The sequence below is a fragment of the Saccopteryx bilineata genome, chromosome 5 (assembly GCF_036850765.1).
Source record: "Saccopteryx bilineata isolate mSacBil1 chromosome 5, mSacBil1_pri_phased_curated, whole genome shotgun sequence".
Taxonomy (NCBI): domain Eukaryota; kingdom Metazoa; phylum Chordata; class Mammalia; order Chiroptera; family Emballonuridae; genus Saccopteryx; species Saccopteryx bilineata.
This window is the reverse complement of record NC_089494.1, coordinates 232,151,222-232,169,207: the sequence shown is the minus strand read 5'-3', so window position 1 is coordinate 232,169,207 and position 17,986 is coordinate 232,151,222. Positions and strand designations below refer to the sequence as shown.

The 17,986-nt window shown below is 35.1% G+C and overlaps 1 protein-coding gene across 2 annotated transcripts in view; it reads right to left on the bottom strand.

Moving 5' to 3' along the window:
* The window catches only part of GABRA2 (gamma-aminobutyric acid type A receptor subunit alpha2), a 118,370-nt gene that overhangs the window by 27,143 nt on the left and 73,241 nt on the right, over positions 1–17,986 (bottom strand). For both annotated transcript variants that reach the window (XM_066280638.1, XM_066280639.1), the window contains exons 7-8: positions 13,893–14,036; positions 12,694–12,846 (exon numbers count right to left, since the gene is read on the bottom strand). In XM_066280638.1, coding sequence (XP_066136735.1) covers positions 12,694–12,846; positions 13,893–14,036 — 297 coding nt within the window. The remainder of the gene's footprint in view (positions 1–12,693; positions 12,847–13,892; positions 14,037–17,986) is intronic.

Here is a 17,986-nt window from a genome sequence, read left to right as displayed (position 1 = left end):
TGAGTATGACATTCTCTTTCATTACTTTTGCTTTTTTTTTTTTTTTTTCAGTTCTTCATTGCATGTTCTTTCTTATCTCTGTATGTCTACATCCACAGGCTGTAACTTCTAATGTCCATAGGCACTGACGAGGCAGGGAAAACAGACAGGTACGGTGGGCCACAGGGAGTGCTGGCATTGTGGCAAACTAAAGACATCTTGCCCAAAGAGACTGCTGCTAACCAGTTCCAGTCCAGGGCAGCCATGCAAGAATATGAGTTCCTGTTATAAATTTTCTGATCATTTTTATTACTCTTTGTTTCAAATAATAAAAATTGTTAGCATCTGTAAATTATGCACACAGGATTTTATAAAGTTAATAAATAAATATATATATGAAGCATCTATTTATTATGGTGTCCTATAAAACTCTAGAGGATGTGGTAACTTATTCAGATGAAGTAAGTAAGTATTGATATAGGAAACAGTCTTGTATATGAATATGAAAAGTAATTAAAATTTTGTAGATTTGGAAATTATAAGCTCAGGCTGAAGGAATTTGAAATCATGATAGAATCATACACACTCAAACACATGCACACACACTATTGGGATTCATACAATGTTGTATAGTATCTTTGGTTATCAGGAAATACTCAAGCTTATTAATTGTCTCATATATAAAACAATAAAAATATATGTTTAAGAATTAAGAAACTTTATACACATGTTTTATGTAGCCTCTTACCATTTCTATGAGGTAGATAGCATATGTTTTACACCATTTACAGCAGATAAAATCTAGAGTTTAGAGAATTGACACTTTTGCTTAATATAGGAGAGTGAATTCCCAGCAGAAGCTCTCTTCATTTGTGGTGCAGTATTCCTTCAAACATATTGCAAGCCCTTAAAAGTGTTTGTTGTTTAATTATTAAAGGAAATAATTTTATACTTATTGTTCAGATCATGATTATCTCTTTATTAAGAGACTCTCTGTCCAATAGATAATTGGTTTCTCAAAAGTTGTAATGGAATGTTTTCTTATCTACTAGTTTTATGATCGCAAAAATTTTGTAGCTGTGTTTTAGTACACATTGCCCCGTTCCTGCATACCTTTCTAGAAAAAAATGAAGCAGCATGTTTTTTTCCTCAACTGCACTGTAAACAAGATATTTCTCATATTAGGCAACTTTCTGTATATGCTGGTGAAGAAAAAAGAATGTTCAAGTCTAGGAATATGTGTTGAGAGCTCTAGGGAATTAGACAATGAGGAGGGAATTAAGACATACGGAAGGTACGAATGAGGGAAAGCAGCAAGAACACTAGAGACTATATTGATACAGGTAAGAAGAAAGGAGATATAGTGATAACTCAAAATGATGTGTCCAGTAATTAGAGGCTTAATATTTGGCTTATAATATATACTGTAAGCATAATAAAGAATTTTAACCTCACCCAAAGAAAGGTTAACCTTTGATCTCAGCTTCCCGAGTAATATCTAGGCTTTGGAATGCCATATATGATAGGAGTGATAGTGTTGGCCTGGTAGGTTTGGTCCAGCTAGATAGTAACAGCAGGATTTAGTGTGGAATTTTTAGATAATGTCATAACAGCTTGACCTCCTGAAGAACTGAGAACACATATAAAACCAGTCAACAGTACCAATGAGCCAGGCCTCAAAACAAACTCTGGACACAAGGTGCAGATAACTTTCCTGGTTGGCATATTCTGTATGTGTTGTCATATATCAATGCCAAGAAAGTAATGCTGCCCAACTCCATGGGGAAAAGACCATGGAAGCTCTGCCTTTGGAACTTTGCCTAGAGTGTACTCTATGTGTTTCTTTCTTTGGCTGGTTTTAATCTGTATCTTTTCCCTGTAATAAACCATAACTGTGCTTGTAGCAGTTTTCAGTGTGATTGGTGCGTCCTTCTATTAAATTATCAAATGTGAGGATGGTCTGGGAACCCCCTGAACTTACAGTTAGTGTCAGAATCACTGCAGCCTTGTGTAGTGTGTACCTTCTCAACTTCACAGTTGGCTAATCTATTGCAATGGTTAATTTTTGTTTAATTTTTATCCAGTATCTATTCAACTTTCTTTTGGAAACAGCACTCAGATATCTTAATTAAGAAAATTAGCAAATTAACTTTCTTACACTTTTAGTTTATCTGGTTTTGGATTTTCTAATCTAACTCTAGTTAAACTCACAAATGTGTTTATTATTTTTTAAATCTTCTATCTATCTTTCATCTATCTGCCTACCTATCTTATATATATGTATGTATAAATCTGTTTATCTAAAATCACTTCCCCTTTACTTATTGTCTTAATATTAGGTCAAGTAAACTAATCTGAGAAATGGCCATTAGATTTATTGTAACCTCCATTGAAAAAAAAAAGAAATAAATAAAACTGTCTCTTGAAATTTTTCTAATTTAACTAAAGAAACTAGAAATTAAACAAAAAGTATTTTTATAAGATATTATTATATATTGCAATGAAGAAAAGAAAAAAACAGTGTAGAACCAGAGAGAGCAGAAGAGGTGGATTGGGAAGTTCACAATTTTAAGTTAGATTGTAAGGCAAGCCTCTTTGAGATGACAACAGTTGAGAAAGCGTAAGGAAGTGAAGAAATGAGCTACACATATCTGGGGGAAGAAGGGTTTAGGTAGAGGGGACGAACAAAGCTGGTAGTAAATGAATGCCTAATATGTTCATGGAATAAGGAGGCCAGTGTGGATGTCAGAAGGTTGAGAATAGGAAGAGAGGCAGAAGTTGAGTCTGTGGGGGAAGGAAGATCCTGCCTCATAGCATTTACTGACTTCTGAAGATCCATTTGTTTTTACTCTGAATATAATGGTGAGCCAATTGGTTTGGAGCATGAGTGTGATGTAATCTGATTTACACTTGAAAGGATACTTCTGGCTACTATGTTGAGAGCAAACTTGCATAAGGATGGAAACAAGACATAGTTTAGAGCCTAGTGCAGTGTACAAACTGAATGTCTGTGTCCCTCCAAAATTCATATCTTAAAGCTCTAACACCCACAGTGATTGCATTTGGAGATGAGGCCTCTAAGGAAGTAATTCAAGTATATTCAGGTCATCAGGTTAGAGCCCTGATCCAACAGGATTCAGGAAGTTTCGTGTTTTTACAATGAGGCACACCAGAGAGAGTGTGCACACACACCAGGAAAGGTCATTTAAGAACATAATGAGAAAGTAACCATCTGCAACCATGCTGGATCTTTATTATAGACTTTTTTGCCTAACTGTGAGAAAAAAAATATGTTGTTTGAGCCATGCAGCCTGTGGTCTTTTGTTATGGCAACCTAAGCAGATAAAGATATGCAGTAATCACAAAGAGAAGAGGGCTCAGTCTAGGTTTAGCCAAGGTTACAAGAGGACTAGATTTTGAAGATAAGAAGATTTATTTATTTATTTATTTTTATTTTTTATTTTTTTTTACAGAGACAAAGAGAGAGTCAGAGAGAGGGATAGACAGACAGGAACGGAGAGATGAGAAGCATCAATCATTAGTTTTTAGCTGCGCATTGTGACACCTTAGTTGCTCATTGATTGCTTTCTCATATGTGCCTTGACTGTGGTCCTTCAGCAGACCGAGTAACCCCTTGCTCAAGCCTGCAACCTTGGGTCCAAGCTAGTGAGCTTTTTGCTCAAACCAGATGAGCCGACACTCAAGCCAGTGACCTCGGCGTCTCGAACCTGGGTCCTTGGCATCCCAGTCCGATGCTCTATCCACTGTGCCACTGCCTGGTCAGGATAAGAAGATTTAAAATTCGGTTTGCACCTATTGAGTTTCTGATGCCTATTGAACATTCAAGTGGAGATGTAAGAAAGACAGATGTATGTGTATAGAGTTAAGGGAAGAGGTCTGGAAAGAAGCTATAAATTTGGTAATTATCATGCTAATATTGTATTAAGCCATAATAAATGATGAAGTCACCAAAGTAGAGGGTATAGAGAAGAAAATGTCTAAACATTGAACTCTAGAGCCCTCTGAATATTTAAGTGGTCTGGGAAAGAGTAGGGACCTGCAAAGGAGATTGAATGGACATTGGAAGTCAGAGATAAATCACAAATATATGGCTATCTTTAAAACTAAATAACAATATTTCCAAAATATTTATTTTCTGTTAGTGTGAGAAATGTGCTCTATCAAAGGCTGATGATAGGCCAAGTAAATTAATTTGAGAATTGGCAACTAGGTTTAGCAATGTAGAGGACCTCAACAAGAATAGTTTTGGTGGAGTAGTAGAGACAAAGTCCTGATTAGAATGTATTTAAAAGATCATAGGAGGAGAAAATTAGGTACAGTAAATACAGTATACTCTTTCAATTAAATCTGCTTAAAGAAAAAGCAAAAAAAAATGAGGTGACATTAGTTCAGTCAAAGGAATTTAATTTGAGCTTAGGTAAATAATGCCATATTTGTATTTCTGTTAGGGATGACTGAGTCTGAATCAAAGACACTGATGACATTAGAGAGGGTGGGGGAGGATTGAGCAGGTGAGAAGGTATATGTTGTAATGCACAGGTAGAAAGGTCGGCATTACATGAAAACATAGTCAAGAAGAAATTGTGGGTATAGAAGCTTGGGTAGAAGAGGTTGTGGGATCCCAGAGGATTTCTTTTTAGTTGCTTCAATTTTCTCAGTAGAGTGGAAATGAAGGTTATTATCACAGAGCTAAGTGAAATATAAATGACATACAAAGATCAGAGTGAGGATGTGTCAGGAGTTGTTCCCTTCTAATAAGTCTTAAATTCTCCTTTCCTTCAGGAACTACTCATCTTCCACTTTCAGAGTGGATCTGACAGTTCCTAGTGACTCAAAGTGAGCCTGTGACCCAAGTTTTGCTAAATAGTGTGTACTTGGTCATGATGACTGTATCAGGGATGAGAAATGACCCTTGTCTAACCAATAAGATTTAATTATGGGACTTTGATATGGGATGCACATCTAAGACAGTATTTCTTGTGGATACCTCTACAAGCCAATGATGAATGAAGTTCACGAAGAGGCATAAGCCAGCTTGACATGGGTTTCATTTTATTGTAATCAAAGGAGTCTTGACTAAAACAAAACACAGTGACATAATTCACTTTTAAAGGAATATCAAAGATTCTAAAATTCCCTTCAAATAAACCAACACTGATAATATGATGTCATAGAAGCTGGAATCCTGTCCAGTTATGTCTTCCCTAGAGTTTATAAAACTTAATACTCCTGAAATATGTCACATTGTGAAGCAATTATTGTGATTCAAACTATTCAACATCTCACCATTCTTTACATATTTCGTGTGTGTGTGTGTGTGTGCGTGCGCACGCGCACGCGCATGTATTTTTCTGAAGTTAGAAGTGGGGAGGCAGTCAGACAGACTTCCACATGCTCCCGACCGGGATCCACCTGGCATGCCCACCAGGGGGTGATGCTCTGTCCATCTGGGGCATTGCTCCATTGGGGCCAGAGCCATTCTAGCATCTGAGGCGAGGCCATGGGGCCGTCCTCAGCACCTGGGCCAACTTTGCTCCTGTGGAGCCTTGGCTGCAGGAGGGGAAGAGAGAGATAGAGAGGAAGGAGAGGGAAAAGGGTGGAGAAGCAAAAGGGTGCTTCTCCTGTGTGCTCTGATCAGGAATCGAATCCAGGACTTCCACATGCTGGGCCAATGCTTTTTAGCTGAGCCAAATGGCCAAAGCTACATATTTCTTGACATGAAAGAGAGAATTAAGTACTAGATAATAATCACTAATAATGACAGTCAATAAATCCATAGCTCTTACTATGTGCCAGAATAGTTCTAGTGTTCTCTGTGTGTGTGAATGTGTATGTGTACTTCTTAAACTACCTATCAAAGTAGATATTACAATCATAGTTTTACAGAGAGGTTTCACCTGTAAAACTATGTTGTAGAGAGGTTAAGAAACTTTTCAGAGGTCACATAATTTGATAGTAGCAGAACCTGGTTTTGAACCAAGATACTCTGTTCCAGAATATGTCCTTTTAGTTATTTTAAGGTCTTATTGCAAACAAGTCTTTTTCTTATTGTAGAAGAAACTAATAGCTAACAATCTAATATTTAGTTAATTCATAATAATAGAACACTGAATTTATTCAGGATGGCTATTTCTAAGGCTTTCTGTATAGAAATGCTTTGGAGGAACTTCTGGAAAAGCTCATTTATGGTGAATAGAGATCTGAAATAGATCTTCTGGCCTTTTGCTTATCCCTTCTTGTTTTGGGGATGTGAATGTGATGGCTGACACACCACCAGTCTTTTAGGCCTGTGAAGCAAATCTCCAGGCTAAGGATATCAGAGAATAAAGAAAGAGACTGAGCGCCCAGTGCCTGTGGTGTCGCCATACCTGTCCTGAACCATCTACGTGTAGACTTCTTTTACATAAAAAAAATCCTGATTTAATCAAATTACTACATTTTGGATTCCATAATATAAATAGTAAAAATAAGTCATGGAACTAAGAAGTAAGATGAGTAGTCCAAATTTATCCTTTTTGGAATTTTAATTATTTCAAAATTTATATAAGACAGGAATCTAAGGCTCTCTCGTGTGTCAGGAATTTTGCGTGTAACAGAAAGCTTTTGAACTCCTGATACACGTTTACCGAACCTACACACTAACAGATGTTGGCTATTTGATTTTAGTTTTTAATAGAAAAACTCTCTGTTCCATACTGTATTCAGACAAAATATCAGGACACATTTATTATATATAAATTTATTCACATACTGTTTTTATATGCTCACATATAAGCGGACAGTCACATATTCATACATTAACTTATAACTCTTAATTTGAAAAAGTGTTTGGCTTCAAATAAAATTGGTAAATTTCTTATGATTATTACTTACTTATATAAAGTTCTTCAGGTTGTTAAGCAACTGAAAAAGCCAGAAGACACAATTTCGTAAAGTAATATATATGTTTATATAAACACAAATGGAGGTTTGTACATTGGCAATTCGTTGTTCATTCACAAGACCCTTGAAAGCACAAAACCTGAAATATAAAGTTGAAAGCTTCCCAAGTGCTTTCTTAAACTACCAGAAACACAGGGAGAGCCACTTCATAATGAAGGAAGCTGCACTTGAGTTTTGCTCAAGGATGTATCCCAAGCTTCTAGAACAGTGCTGATAAAAATATCCATTCAGTAAGTATTTGTTAATGCTGAATGAATAGAGCATGAACAATCAAAGTCAAAGTAAGCTTTTATCATCGCAAGATACATGAACAGCCTTTTTGAAGAAATCGTTTTTGAAATATATCAAGCTGGATCTACAACCGTAAAATAAATGCAATATACAAAAACATGGAAGAGATAAAAACCCAACATAATGGAGCAAAGTCTCTAGTATTAAGGGACAACATTTTAATTTCAACTCCTCTGCTGACTGCCTTGTTTGTCATTTTCTTATTCTATTCACAGCATGAAGCCAGACCTCAAAGGTTGAGAAATTTGACATCTCTCTCCCAAGGCATATTAATTTCTTAACTGTAATAGTTTTTTCCTTGGGTAGGTTACTCATCACTGAAAGCCTTGGAGGCAAGAGGAGGGCAAGTGATTTCATGATTTCTCACTAGCTTGTAAACATGACTGTGAATTCAGAGAGTGAAATTTGGAGCCAGTAGAAACGTGGCTTAGGTAACTGCTAGCTATCAGTCAGATGATGATGTTCAAACTCAAATGGAGACAGAAAACAATGACGAATGAATAAGGGAGTAGAATAAGTGGGTTAAGTAGTTTTTGAGACCCATTCCAAACAGGATATAATTTTAGTGTTTATCTTTCACTTGCATACTTGCACACGCACACGCATACTATCACAGGAAATGATGTTTATTACAAGCTTTACACAGAATAGCTTTCAGAGAAAATATAAAGGATATTTTTATCATCTCATAGTTTAAATTTACATGACGTTTTGATCCTTAAATCTGTATTGTAAATAATTTGTTTAAATTTTACACATTCAAATATAGCTTGGGTTTTTAATTTCATATTCATTACCAATCTTTAAACTTTTGTACATTTGTTTGTTATAATTAAACCTAACAGCCTTGACACTAACACATTTTGCTGATTCACAGTTAATTTTATTCATCTATTTACTTCTCAATAGACAGGGAAAGTCCTCTACTTGCTTCTTTTAATATACCCATCTAAGTGATTTATGCTACAAAAATCTCTGTTTATTTACTTCAATGAAACATTTTGTCTTCCCCATGACATTTATCAAATACCTCATTATTTTGTTTTGTCTGACTTGAGTTATATTTACATATAAATTTAGATCTTTCTGGATGAAATATCAGTTCTGTCTATTCTTTTCCTCTCTGTTTTTAATTATTGTGTTCTTCTCCCCTTAAACGTTTTCATTTGTATTACTTGTGATCTGAAAATTATATAATCTTTGATTTCAAATTATCTGGATAAAAATTTTGTTTTTTTGGCCACATCAAATTTTTTGTCTTTGATTCTACATTTTGCAAATTTTGTAGTAGACATCTGAAAGCACTCCTCTGAGTCTAAATCATGGAATCCCTTATTGTGCACCTTCAAATGCTGTTTTTCTCAACTCATGATACTTCAAAATTATTTTACTGAGATAAAATTCACATAATATACAACTCAGTATTTTAAAGTGTAGAATTCAGTGGCACTTATGTATTCACAGTGTTCAGCATTCTCTACATCTATCTATAGTTTCAAAACTTTCCATTACCTTAGAATAATCCACTGTTCTTATTAAGTAATCACATTTTGTTTCCTTCTGCCTCAGGCACTAAACTGTTTGTTTCAATAGATTTGCCTACTTTGTATAATTCATATAAAAAGAATTACCCTGGCTGGTTTGCTCAGTGGTAGTCAGCCTGGTGTGTAGATGTCTTCATCAGGGCACAAAGGAGAAGCGCCCATCTGCTTCTCTACCCCTCCTCCTCTTGCTTCTTTCTCTCTCTTCCCCTTCTGCAGTCATGGCTCAATTGGAGCAAGTTGGCTATGAGTGCTGAGGATGGCTCCATAGCTTCTGCCTCAGGTGCTAAGTAGAGCTCAGTTGATGAGCAACAGAGCAATGACCCCAGATGGGCAGAGCATCACCCCCTATTGGACTTGCTGGGTGGATCTAAGTCAGAGAGCATTCAGGAGTCACTCTGCCTCCCCTCCTCTAACTGAATTAAAAATATATATATATATATATATATATATATATATATATATGACTTTTCACATATAATATATGTGGCTTTTGGAGTCTGTTTTTTTATTATTATTTACTATGCTTTTGAAGTTCACTATGTTGTAGCATGCACAAGTACTTTTTTTATAGATAAATGATATTCCATTGTAAGTATATACCACATTTTGGTTACCCACTTAACTGCTGATAAAAATATGGGTTCTTTTCACCTTTTGACTATTAGAATTGATGCTGCTATAAACATCTGTGTACAAGTTTTCATGTGAACATATGTTTTCATTAATCTTGGGTATATACCTAGAGGTGGAATTGGTGAGTCATATGGTAATCTATGTTTCCATATTTTAGGAACCACTGAACAGTTTTTCATAGATCCTGAAGCATTTTGTACTTCTATCAGCGATATACAAAAGTTTTATTTCTCCACATTGTTACCAATACTTGTCTATTTTTTATTATTATGATAGACATCCTAGTTTGTATAAAAGGCATTTTATTATGGTTTTGTTTGCATTGCCTGAATGTCCAATGATACTGAATACCATGTGATCTGCTGGTTTGGGATTTTGTATACGTTCTTTAGTAAAAAGTCCATTCAAATTCTTTCTTTTTTTTTTTTGTGGCAGAGACAGGGAGAGTCAGAGAGAGGGACAGATAGGGACAGACAGACAGGAAGGGAGAGAGATGAGAAACACCAATTCTTTGTTGTGGTTCCTTAGTTGTTCATTGATTGATTTCTCATATGTGCCTTGATGGGGGGTGGGGGCTACAGCAGACCAAGTGACCCCTTGCTCAAGCCAGTGACCTTGGGCTCTAGCTGGTGAGCCTCGCTCAAACCAGATGTGCCACGCTCAAGCTGGCGAACTCAGAGTCTCGAACCTGGGTCCTCTGCATCCCAGTTCAACGCCCTATCCACTGTGCCTGCCTGGTCAGGCTTCTTTCTCCTTTTTTAAAATCTAGTCTTTGATCTTTGTTTTTTAAGTTGCAGGAGTTCTTTATTTATTCAGGATATTAAATCCTTATCAGATATATGATTTGAAAAATATTTTCAATATTTTCTGCAACGTGTTAGTTCTTTTCACATTGTTAATAATGTTCTTTGAGGTGCAAAATGTTTAATTTTACTGAAATCCAATGTATCTTTTTTTTTCTTTGTTACTAGTGCTTTGAGTGTCAGTCACATCTAAGAAACCATTGCTAGATCCACAGTCATAAAGATTTATGTTGTTTTTTTTCTAATAGTTTTAGATTCTACATTAAAGTTTTGTATCCATTTGAGTTCCTGTTGCATCTGGAGTGAGGTAGGGTTCCAACTTCACTGTTTTGCATGTGGTGGTCATCCAGCTGCCCCAGCAACATTTGATGAGAGACATGTATTTCTCTAATGAATGGTCATGGTATTATTGTTGAAAATCAATTTGCTGTAGATGTTTGAGTTTGTAACTGAACTTTTAATTTTATTCCATTGGTCTATATGTCCATGCCTATGCCAATACCATACTGTTCATTAAGGTAAATATGAACTAAGATTTAAAACTGAAAAGTCCACCAACTTTTTTTTTTCTTTATCAATAGTACTTTGATTATTTGGAGCCTCCTTGCAATTCTATATAAATTTGAGGATCAGCTTTGCCCTTTGTATATAAAGAGTCATTTTCAACTTTTGATAAGTATTGATTTGAATTTATAGGTCACTTTGAGGATTAGTCTCATCTTAAGAGTATTATCTACAAATTTGTGACCATAAGAAGCTTTCATTTAATTATTTTATTTATTTATTTTTTTGTATTTTTCTGAAGCTCGAAACGGGGAGAGACAGTCAGACAGACTCCCGCATGTGCCTGACCTGGATCCACCCGGCACGCCCACAAGGGGGCAACGCTCTGTTCACCAGGGGGCGTTGCTTTGTTGCGACCAGAGCCACTCTAGCGCCTGGGGCAGAGGCCAAGGAGCCATCCCCAGCGCCCGGGCCATCTTTGCTCCAATGGAGCTTCGCTGCAGGAGGGGAAGAGAGAGATAGAGAGGAAGGAGAGGGGGAGGGGTGGAGAAGCAGATGGGCGCTTCTCCTGTGTGCCCTGGCTGGGAATCGAACCCAGGACTTCTGCACGCCAGGCCAATGCTCTACCACTGAGCCAACCGGCCAGGGCCTGTTTTCATTTAATTAAATCTTCTTTAGTTTCTTTCAGCAAAGTTTCATAGTTTTTAGTGAACAAGGCTTCCAGCTACTCGGTTAAATCTATTTCTAGGTTTTATTATTTTGGATGCTGTTGTAAATGGAGTTATTTTCTTAATTTCCTTTTGAATTATTCATTACTGATGTTGCAAGTCAAAACAATTTTTTTGCATTAATAATAAAGATAGCTAACAGGTATATAGCATGTATTAAATACCAGGGTTGTTCTAAGAGCTTTGCACATGTCTATAATTTCAAAACACTACAGTGGTTTGTTATAGCCTACAAGATAATGGCATTGACAGGCCTACAAACTCCTTCTTATCTAGGTCTTAAACTATACTTCTATCTGTATGTATCTCCACTGACACTGAATCAACTCACTGTCACCAAGGACACTATGTTCTTTCATCCCTTGATGTCATTTCATTACACAATCCATCGTTTTTGGCCAGGATTCTTGCCCCAGTTCACCTGTCTCAGAATCTCTTCATTATCCTTCAAAATTCAGCTCAAATATTAACTCAGCTACTTAATCAAGTCTCCTAGAGATGATCTAGGCCGCTGTTTTCTGTAATACCATAACTTGTTCATGCTTCTTTTATAAGGCCTCTGCCTTAGGTTGCCATTATCTTCCCTGCTTACTTTGTTGTCCTCCACTCTAGGGCCTGGTGCACTATCTGGCATAGCGGATGTTTAATAGAACTTTCCTAAATGACTGAGTGGTCTAAATACACAAAAATAATGGATCTTATCATAAAATGTGCTCAGCTTAGTTCATATATCCGAAGTGTAATAATCAAATTTCCTTGCCTTAATTAAAAAAAAAGAAAATTAAATTTGTAATTAAACATACTAACGGTCAGACATGAGGGAGTCTCTCTTTTTTTCTCTTCTTTTCACTCTCTAACTTAAAGTACTAAGATCATCTTTGTTGACCTAAAAAACAAAGCAAAATAAACAGAGAAAGCCTAGAAATGTGGTACTGTTATACTCTAACTTAAAACCTCAAACTTATACTAAAATAGAGATAAATGTTGAGAAGCAAAATGATTCAACAGAAAGTAGACTGAATATATTCAGTCCAGATTATTTGAATACTATTTATCTCTCTTATCAACACTCTGACACTAACTGCTCAATCTACCACCCTGATCCTCAATTTCCTCATCTATGAGGTGGAGCTAGTATTCCATGCCCCACACAACACAGAATATTGGTGTATCAAGAGAAAGCATGTTTCTAAAAGTATGTTATGAAACATAATGTGCTGTGCAACAAAGTGTGGGGTCACCACTCACCAAACACAGTTCTTGCAGGCACCGATTCCCTATTAAGCCAGAATGACACTTGGGAGAGAATGACAGTCATGATGCAAGGCAGATATGTTTGAATCACAAAATACCCAATTTTTCTTTTCAAGTGGAAATGAGCTGTCATTACCGTATATTCACCTAGAAGAAAAAAATTTAAGAAGCTTAAGGAACTGTAATAGTCAATAGTTTGCACATTTTAGAAATGGAAGGGATTAGAGAAAGAACAGTCTCTGATTTAAAAAAAAAAAGAATTTTTCACATATGCGACATAAAAAGTATATAATTTTTAAATGCCTCCTTAGCATAGCAAGAGTATTTAAAAGAGGATTTTAATATTACCGAAAAACTTGCACTGCATGTCTATGATATAGTATTTGTTTTTTCTCTCTAGGTCATAGTTATTGACTAAAGGAATAAAGAATTAATAAATGTTCCCTGGCCATAGATGATTTTACTAATCAGGTTCTTCACCCCACTGATACCAAATTCAAGTTCAGTTCTCTCTGGCTCCTTAAAGTATTGATCTCTAGCCACATCTCCAGGACTGATCATCTGACTCAGATTTCCCACTGTTGACTCTACCACAGGTTCTGAGTGTCTCAATGTAGAGTGTCTGCTCTTAGTCACTGCAGTCAGTTCTATCCCATCCTCAAAGCTACCTTCCTTCTTGCTCTTTGGGTTTACATCTGCTGGAGGCAATGGCATTGGTACACACAGTTGCTTTTTCTTAGAGGAGGCCCATAGAAAAGATGTCAGTTTCCCCACACAGGTCAATAATCATTATCTATAAATCAAGAGTTGAATCATAATACGTTTTCTAGAATAAAGAGAAATGAATTAGAACACAAGGGAAACTATAACACTATATAAAGATAAAATTGACTTGTCTGAGAAAACACACTTTCTTTAAAAAACACACTTTTTAAAAAAAATATGAAGTATATTTTAGGCTAGTGTTTCTCAAACTTTAAATCTCCTTAGAGTCTTGCCAAAACACTGCTCTTGAATTAATAAGGGATTAGGCTTGAGATTGTAAATTTCTAAAAAGTCCCCAAGCACAACCCATGCTACTTAAATTTTGTATCTCAAGAACTAATACATTTCAGCAAACTGATACATTTCCAATGACTTTAACCCATAAATTTTCTTGAGAACTAACTTTTCTTTAGTCTCATTTTACTAACCTGTACTGGATTTAATTGTTTCCTTCCCAATTGATTGGCCCAACAGGTCATATTGATTTAGCCTGGAGCCATCAGGAGCAACTTGTACTGAATCAGATGCATTGTAAGTCCAAATATAAGTGACCTCTGAGGTTGTATATGCATCTGTAGGAAATAAGAAAAAAAAATTTATCACTTCAGTAAGAACCATCAATAAAGTGTAACATCAAAAGTTTATTTCATAGAATAATTGTTGACTAAAAAAATCATTGTGATATTTACAGATCAAATTTTTTTAGAGTAAAATGTGTCTGAAATGTACAACTTCAATTTGAAGGGTGTGAAGCAGATAATGGTAGAAATGAGAGTATGTTCTTTTGCAACCACTCTGAGAGGTGAAGAAACATTTCTCTTTAGATCCTGAAAAAAATCAGTGGGCTTTGAGATGATTAAAACATCTCCCATAGTCTTAAGGTGGTTGACGAAGACATAGTGGTAAACAGGCTATGAGTGCCCATAGCTCAGTTAGTTTAGAAATAATCATTATAATCCAAAATAATACTGCTTTCTGAGCATAGCCCTTTAGTAAAAAATGAAATTACAGCTATCATACAAGACACAATGTATTTCATTAGAAGAATGAAGATTGATTATTGCAGAAGTTGTAAAATAAATGAGAATGCTATCATTTCCTCAAGTTGTAAATACTTTTAAAAACACTTTTATTTTAAAATTAATTATACACTCAACTCTCAACAGACTCTAATTTGAATGCATCCCAAGTAAGTTATGGACTGGCAGAAAAAGACAAAAGACCAAGTAAAATGTCCTGTTTTATTTGGCATAGAAAGCAGAACTTGGCAGAAGTAAGATGACCCTAGAACTGGAGAGTAGGCATGTTTTATGTCAGCTGTCCTCTGGCCCTGGCATTTCCTCTGCACCTGTATGTCCTGATGGGGGAGCGCCTGACCTTTCCATGAGGCAGTCTCTCCACAGTTCAATAAACAGATAATTCTTGCTACTCAATTGACCTTGTGAAGAAATTCCATGTACCTTTTGCTCATAGGAATGTTTTTGAAATATTAGTTACTATTGTTCCTTGAGCAGAACTCAGCACCAAGGTCATGTTCTCAATTATGGGAGAGAAAGAACCAGTTATGTGGGCAACGTCTCTTTCTGTAGCTCTCCAAGACACTGGAAAACTTACTGTTCTGGCATCTGTACATTTTCTAGTTTAAACCATTGTGCTGTGGTGGTCTGGGTATTTTCTTTGATCCAACCTCTGTGATCAAAAACCAGTTCCTACTCAAGCTTTAGTCACAATAAAATAAATGTTTGTGAATGTGTCTCTCCCTCTCTCTCTGTTGTCTTTTAATAGTTTACTGAATGTCGTTATTAAATGTTAGTATCTATGCAATGCTGAATTCATTGTACATGTATTCATCTACATTCAAGGTAAATTATGTTAAATAAACCAATTTTGAAATAGGATTCTAAAAACTTACGTAAATCTTTATATATATTTATATATTGATAGATATTTAATTTCAGAGGTATATTTAAATAGTTTGCATATGAATTAATTCCAGTTACATTAAGGTATAAATTTTTTTTATTAATTTTAACTGGATAGTCATTGATGACTGCTAAGATTAAATAAGTAACATCAGTAATATGAATAACTGAAAATTTATTTGTAAATTATCAAGTGGCTTGTTTTGTTTGCCTATGAATACTCAGAATAGATAAAATACTGTTTTCAATAAAATTCAAATCACACATTTAATAAATCAAAGACAAACAACATGTACTCCTTTATATCAAAAAGCCTCACAATACTCAAATAGTTGTGAGTCCTAATAAATAATAAAGCTTTTTAAGTAATTGCAACATCATTTTTGAGTCTAATGTTACTTTTAAATATAAATAAGAGAAACTGTAACCTTATGAATGTGATGTCATTTTAAGAAATTAGTAAGAAACGGATGGGCAGTAACACTGTCTGGTTCATGTCTATACTTCTAGCACCTGGTACTGTGCCTGACACACACCAAGTTTTCAATTCACTTTTGCTAGATTAATGAACAAACTCATAGTATTTTCATTATGTTATTTAGTGGTATAGAAGATAGAAATCTGGATAGGAACACAGTATATTAAAGAAAATGACTGATCATTCCTGTGTCTTTTATTTAAAAAAGGAATTATATATTTCATTAGTTATATAGGAATGTTTTTTACATTTAGGGTCTGGAGAGAGAATGTTAGCAGAAAATTATGCAATGAAAATTAGAGGCACTCCCTGGTATATTAACACACAGAAGCTAGAGTCCATAGCATTTTTTCTCAGTAAAATAAAATAATTTGTATTACAAATTTCATTATAAATTCTATCCTAAATTAAGTTTTCATTAAATATTTTTATTTAATTCTGTTAAATAACCCATTTTTAGTACAACTGTCCATTAAACATCAAATGCATAATCAGTCTTAATAGTTAGCAACCAAAAAATTTCCCAAGATTTTTTTTAATTATTAATTTTTATCCAAAAACACAACTTTTCATTTATTTTGGGCTAATTCATAGAACATGCCTACATGTTCATTCAGGAAGTTTTAAATCAAGTTAAATAACAAAGAAATATATAGAACTGTAAAGCAATAGCAATAAAAAAGGATTTCAAAGTCATAAATTTTCAGAAAAGATGTTCTTTTTATATCTAGACAATGATAAAGTTCCAGAAATTCCATTATTTGTGGGGAAACAAGAGGCTTTTAAGCAAGATAGGAATCATGGGGCAGAATAAAAAGTCATGACTGCTTCTGCCAAAATATGCTATGCCAACATCTTAGGATTTGGGTTGGCTTGTGAGTCTATTACAGCATTCTGGTGTTCATACTTATGCATCTACTGTTGGAAAGGATAAATAAAAGAATATACAAACAGTTTATTTATTTTATGTGTTGAAAAATAAATATGAATAACACTGCATAAAAACAATTAAACAAAGAATACCTAACAACAAACTTGATGTTTTGCCCACATCACTTCTAGATACAGAAAACCCTATTCTCAAGCATGCTATATTCCACTACTTTATAGATAGATTATAACATTTTAAAAAATTTTTATTTAAAATAATTTCAGGTGTACTTATTTCATATTCAGAATGGTAACATCACCTCTTTTATATTTGGTGTATTAATAGCTCTAAATTGTCCACTGAAGAAAACACCTTTCATTCTTACACCATTACTGCATCATGAATAAATTCTTTCTTTGGTATAAAGGCTTTTTTCATTTTTTTCTTTAATGCCACTTATGCAATTCAAATTAGTTTTTCTCAGCTGCATCTGCTGCAGTTTTTTTTCAACATCGTATTTACGTTGTGTAACAAGATTGACTGTCTTAAATAATATTGGGAGAAATGCCAGTATTGAAGCAGTGGTTTCCATGACAATAAAAGAAGGCTTTGTAGTAAAACAAAGAAGAGATTCTTAAAGATAATTGAGAGCTGACACCTTTTGTAAGAATGGACAGAAAAAAACAAGATTGAACTCATTCTACAAAACTATGGTCATCAAAAATAATTAGAGGCTTTTGCATTCATGCTAGCCATCATTTTTCCCTTTTCTTTTACTTGATACAGTCTGTGGGGAGAAGGCATGCTACTCAGTCAGAAATATTTTTAATCAGATTAGAGCACTGCATTTCTATTCAAGAGAAGGAAAAGTCAAAAGCTGTCCCAAATGGACAAAGATGGGGGTGCCAGAAAGAGCAAGGTTTCTGAAAAGGTCAGGCAATGGGACATTTGCACACAAGAGAGAAGCTGTTCAGTAGTGCCATGAATTCATCCTGAGTATTCCCTGAACACCTTGTGGGCCTAGGGAGATGACTTGATCTTCCACCTTTTCAATTATTTCAGGAGAGTAAATGCTTCTGCGTAATATACAAGATACAACCTCGCTGACTTAAAGATGGCCAAATGCACAGAGCCATTTTTCAAATAGTCTATGTACAAAAAAGGTGTCTGCAAGTAGCAATCCAACTACACCATCTCCATCAAATTTACTTCTGGGAGTTAAGAAAAAAAAAAACACCTTCCATTAGTTAG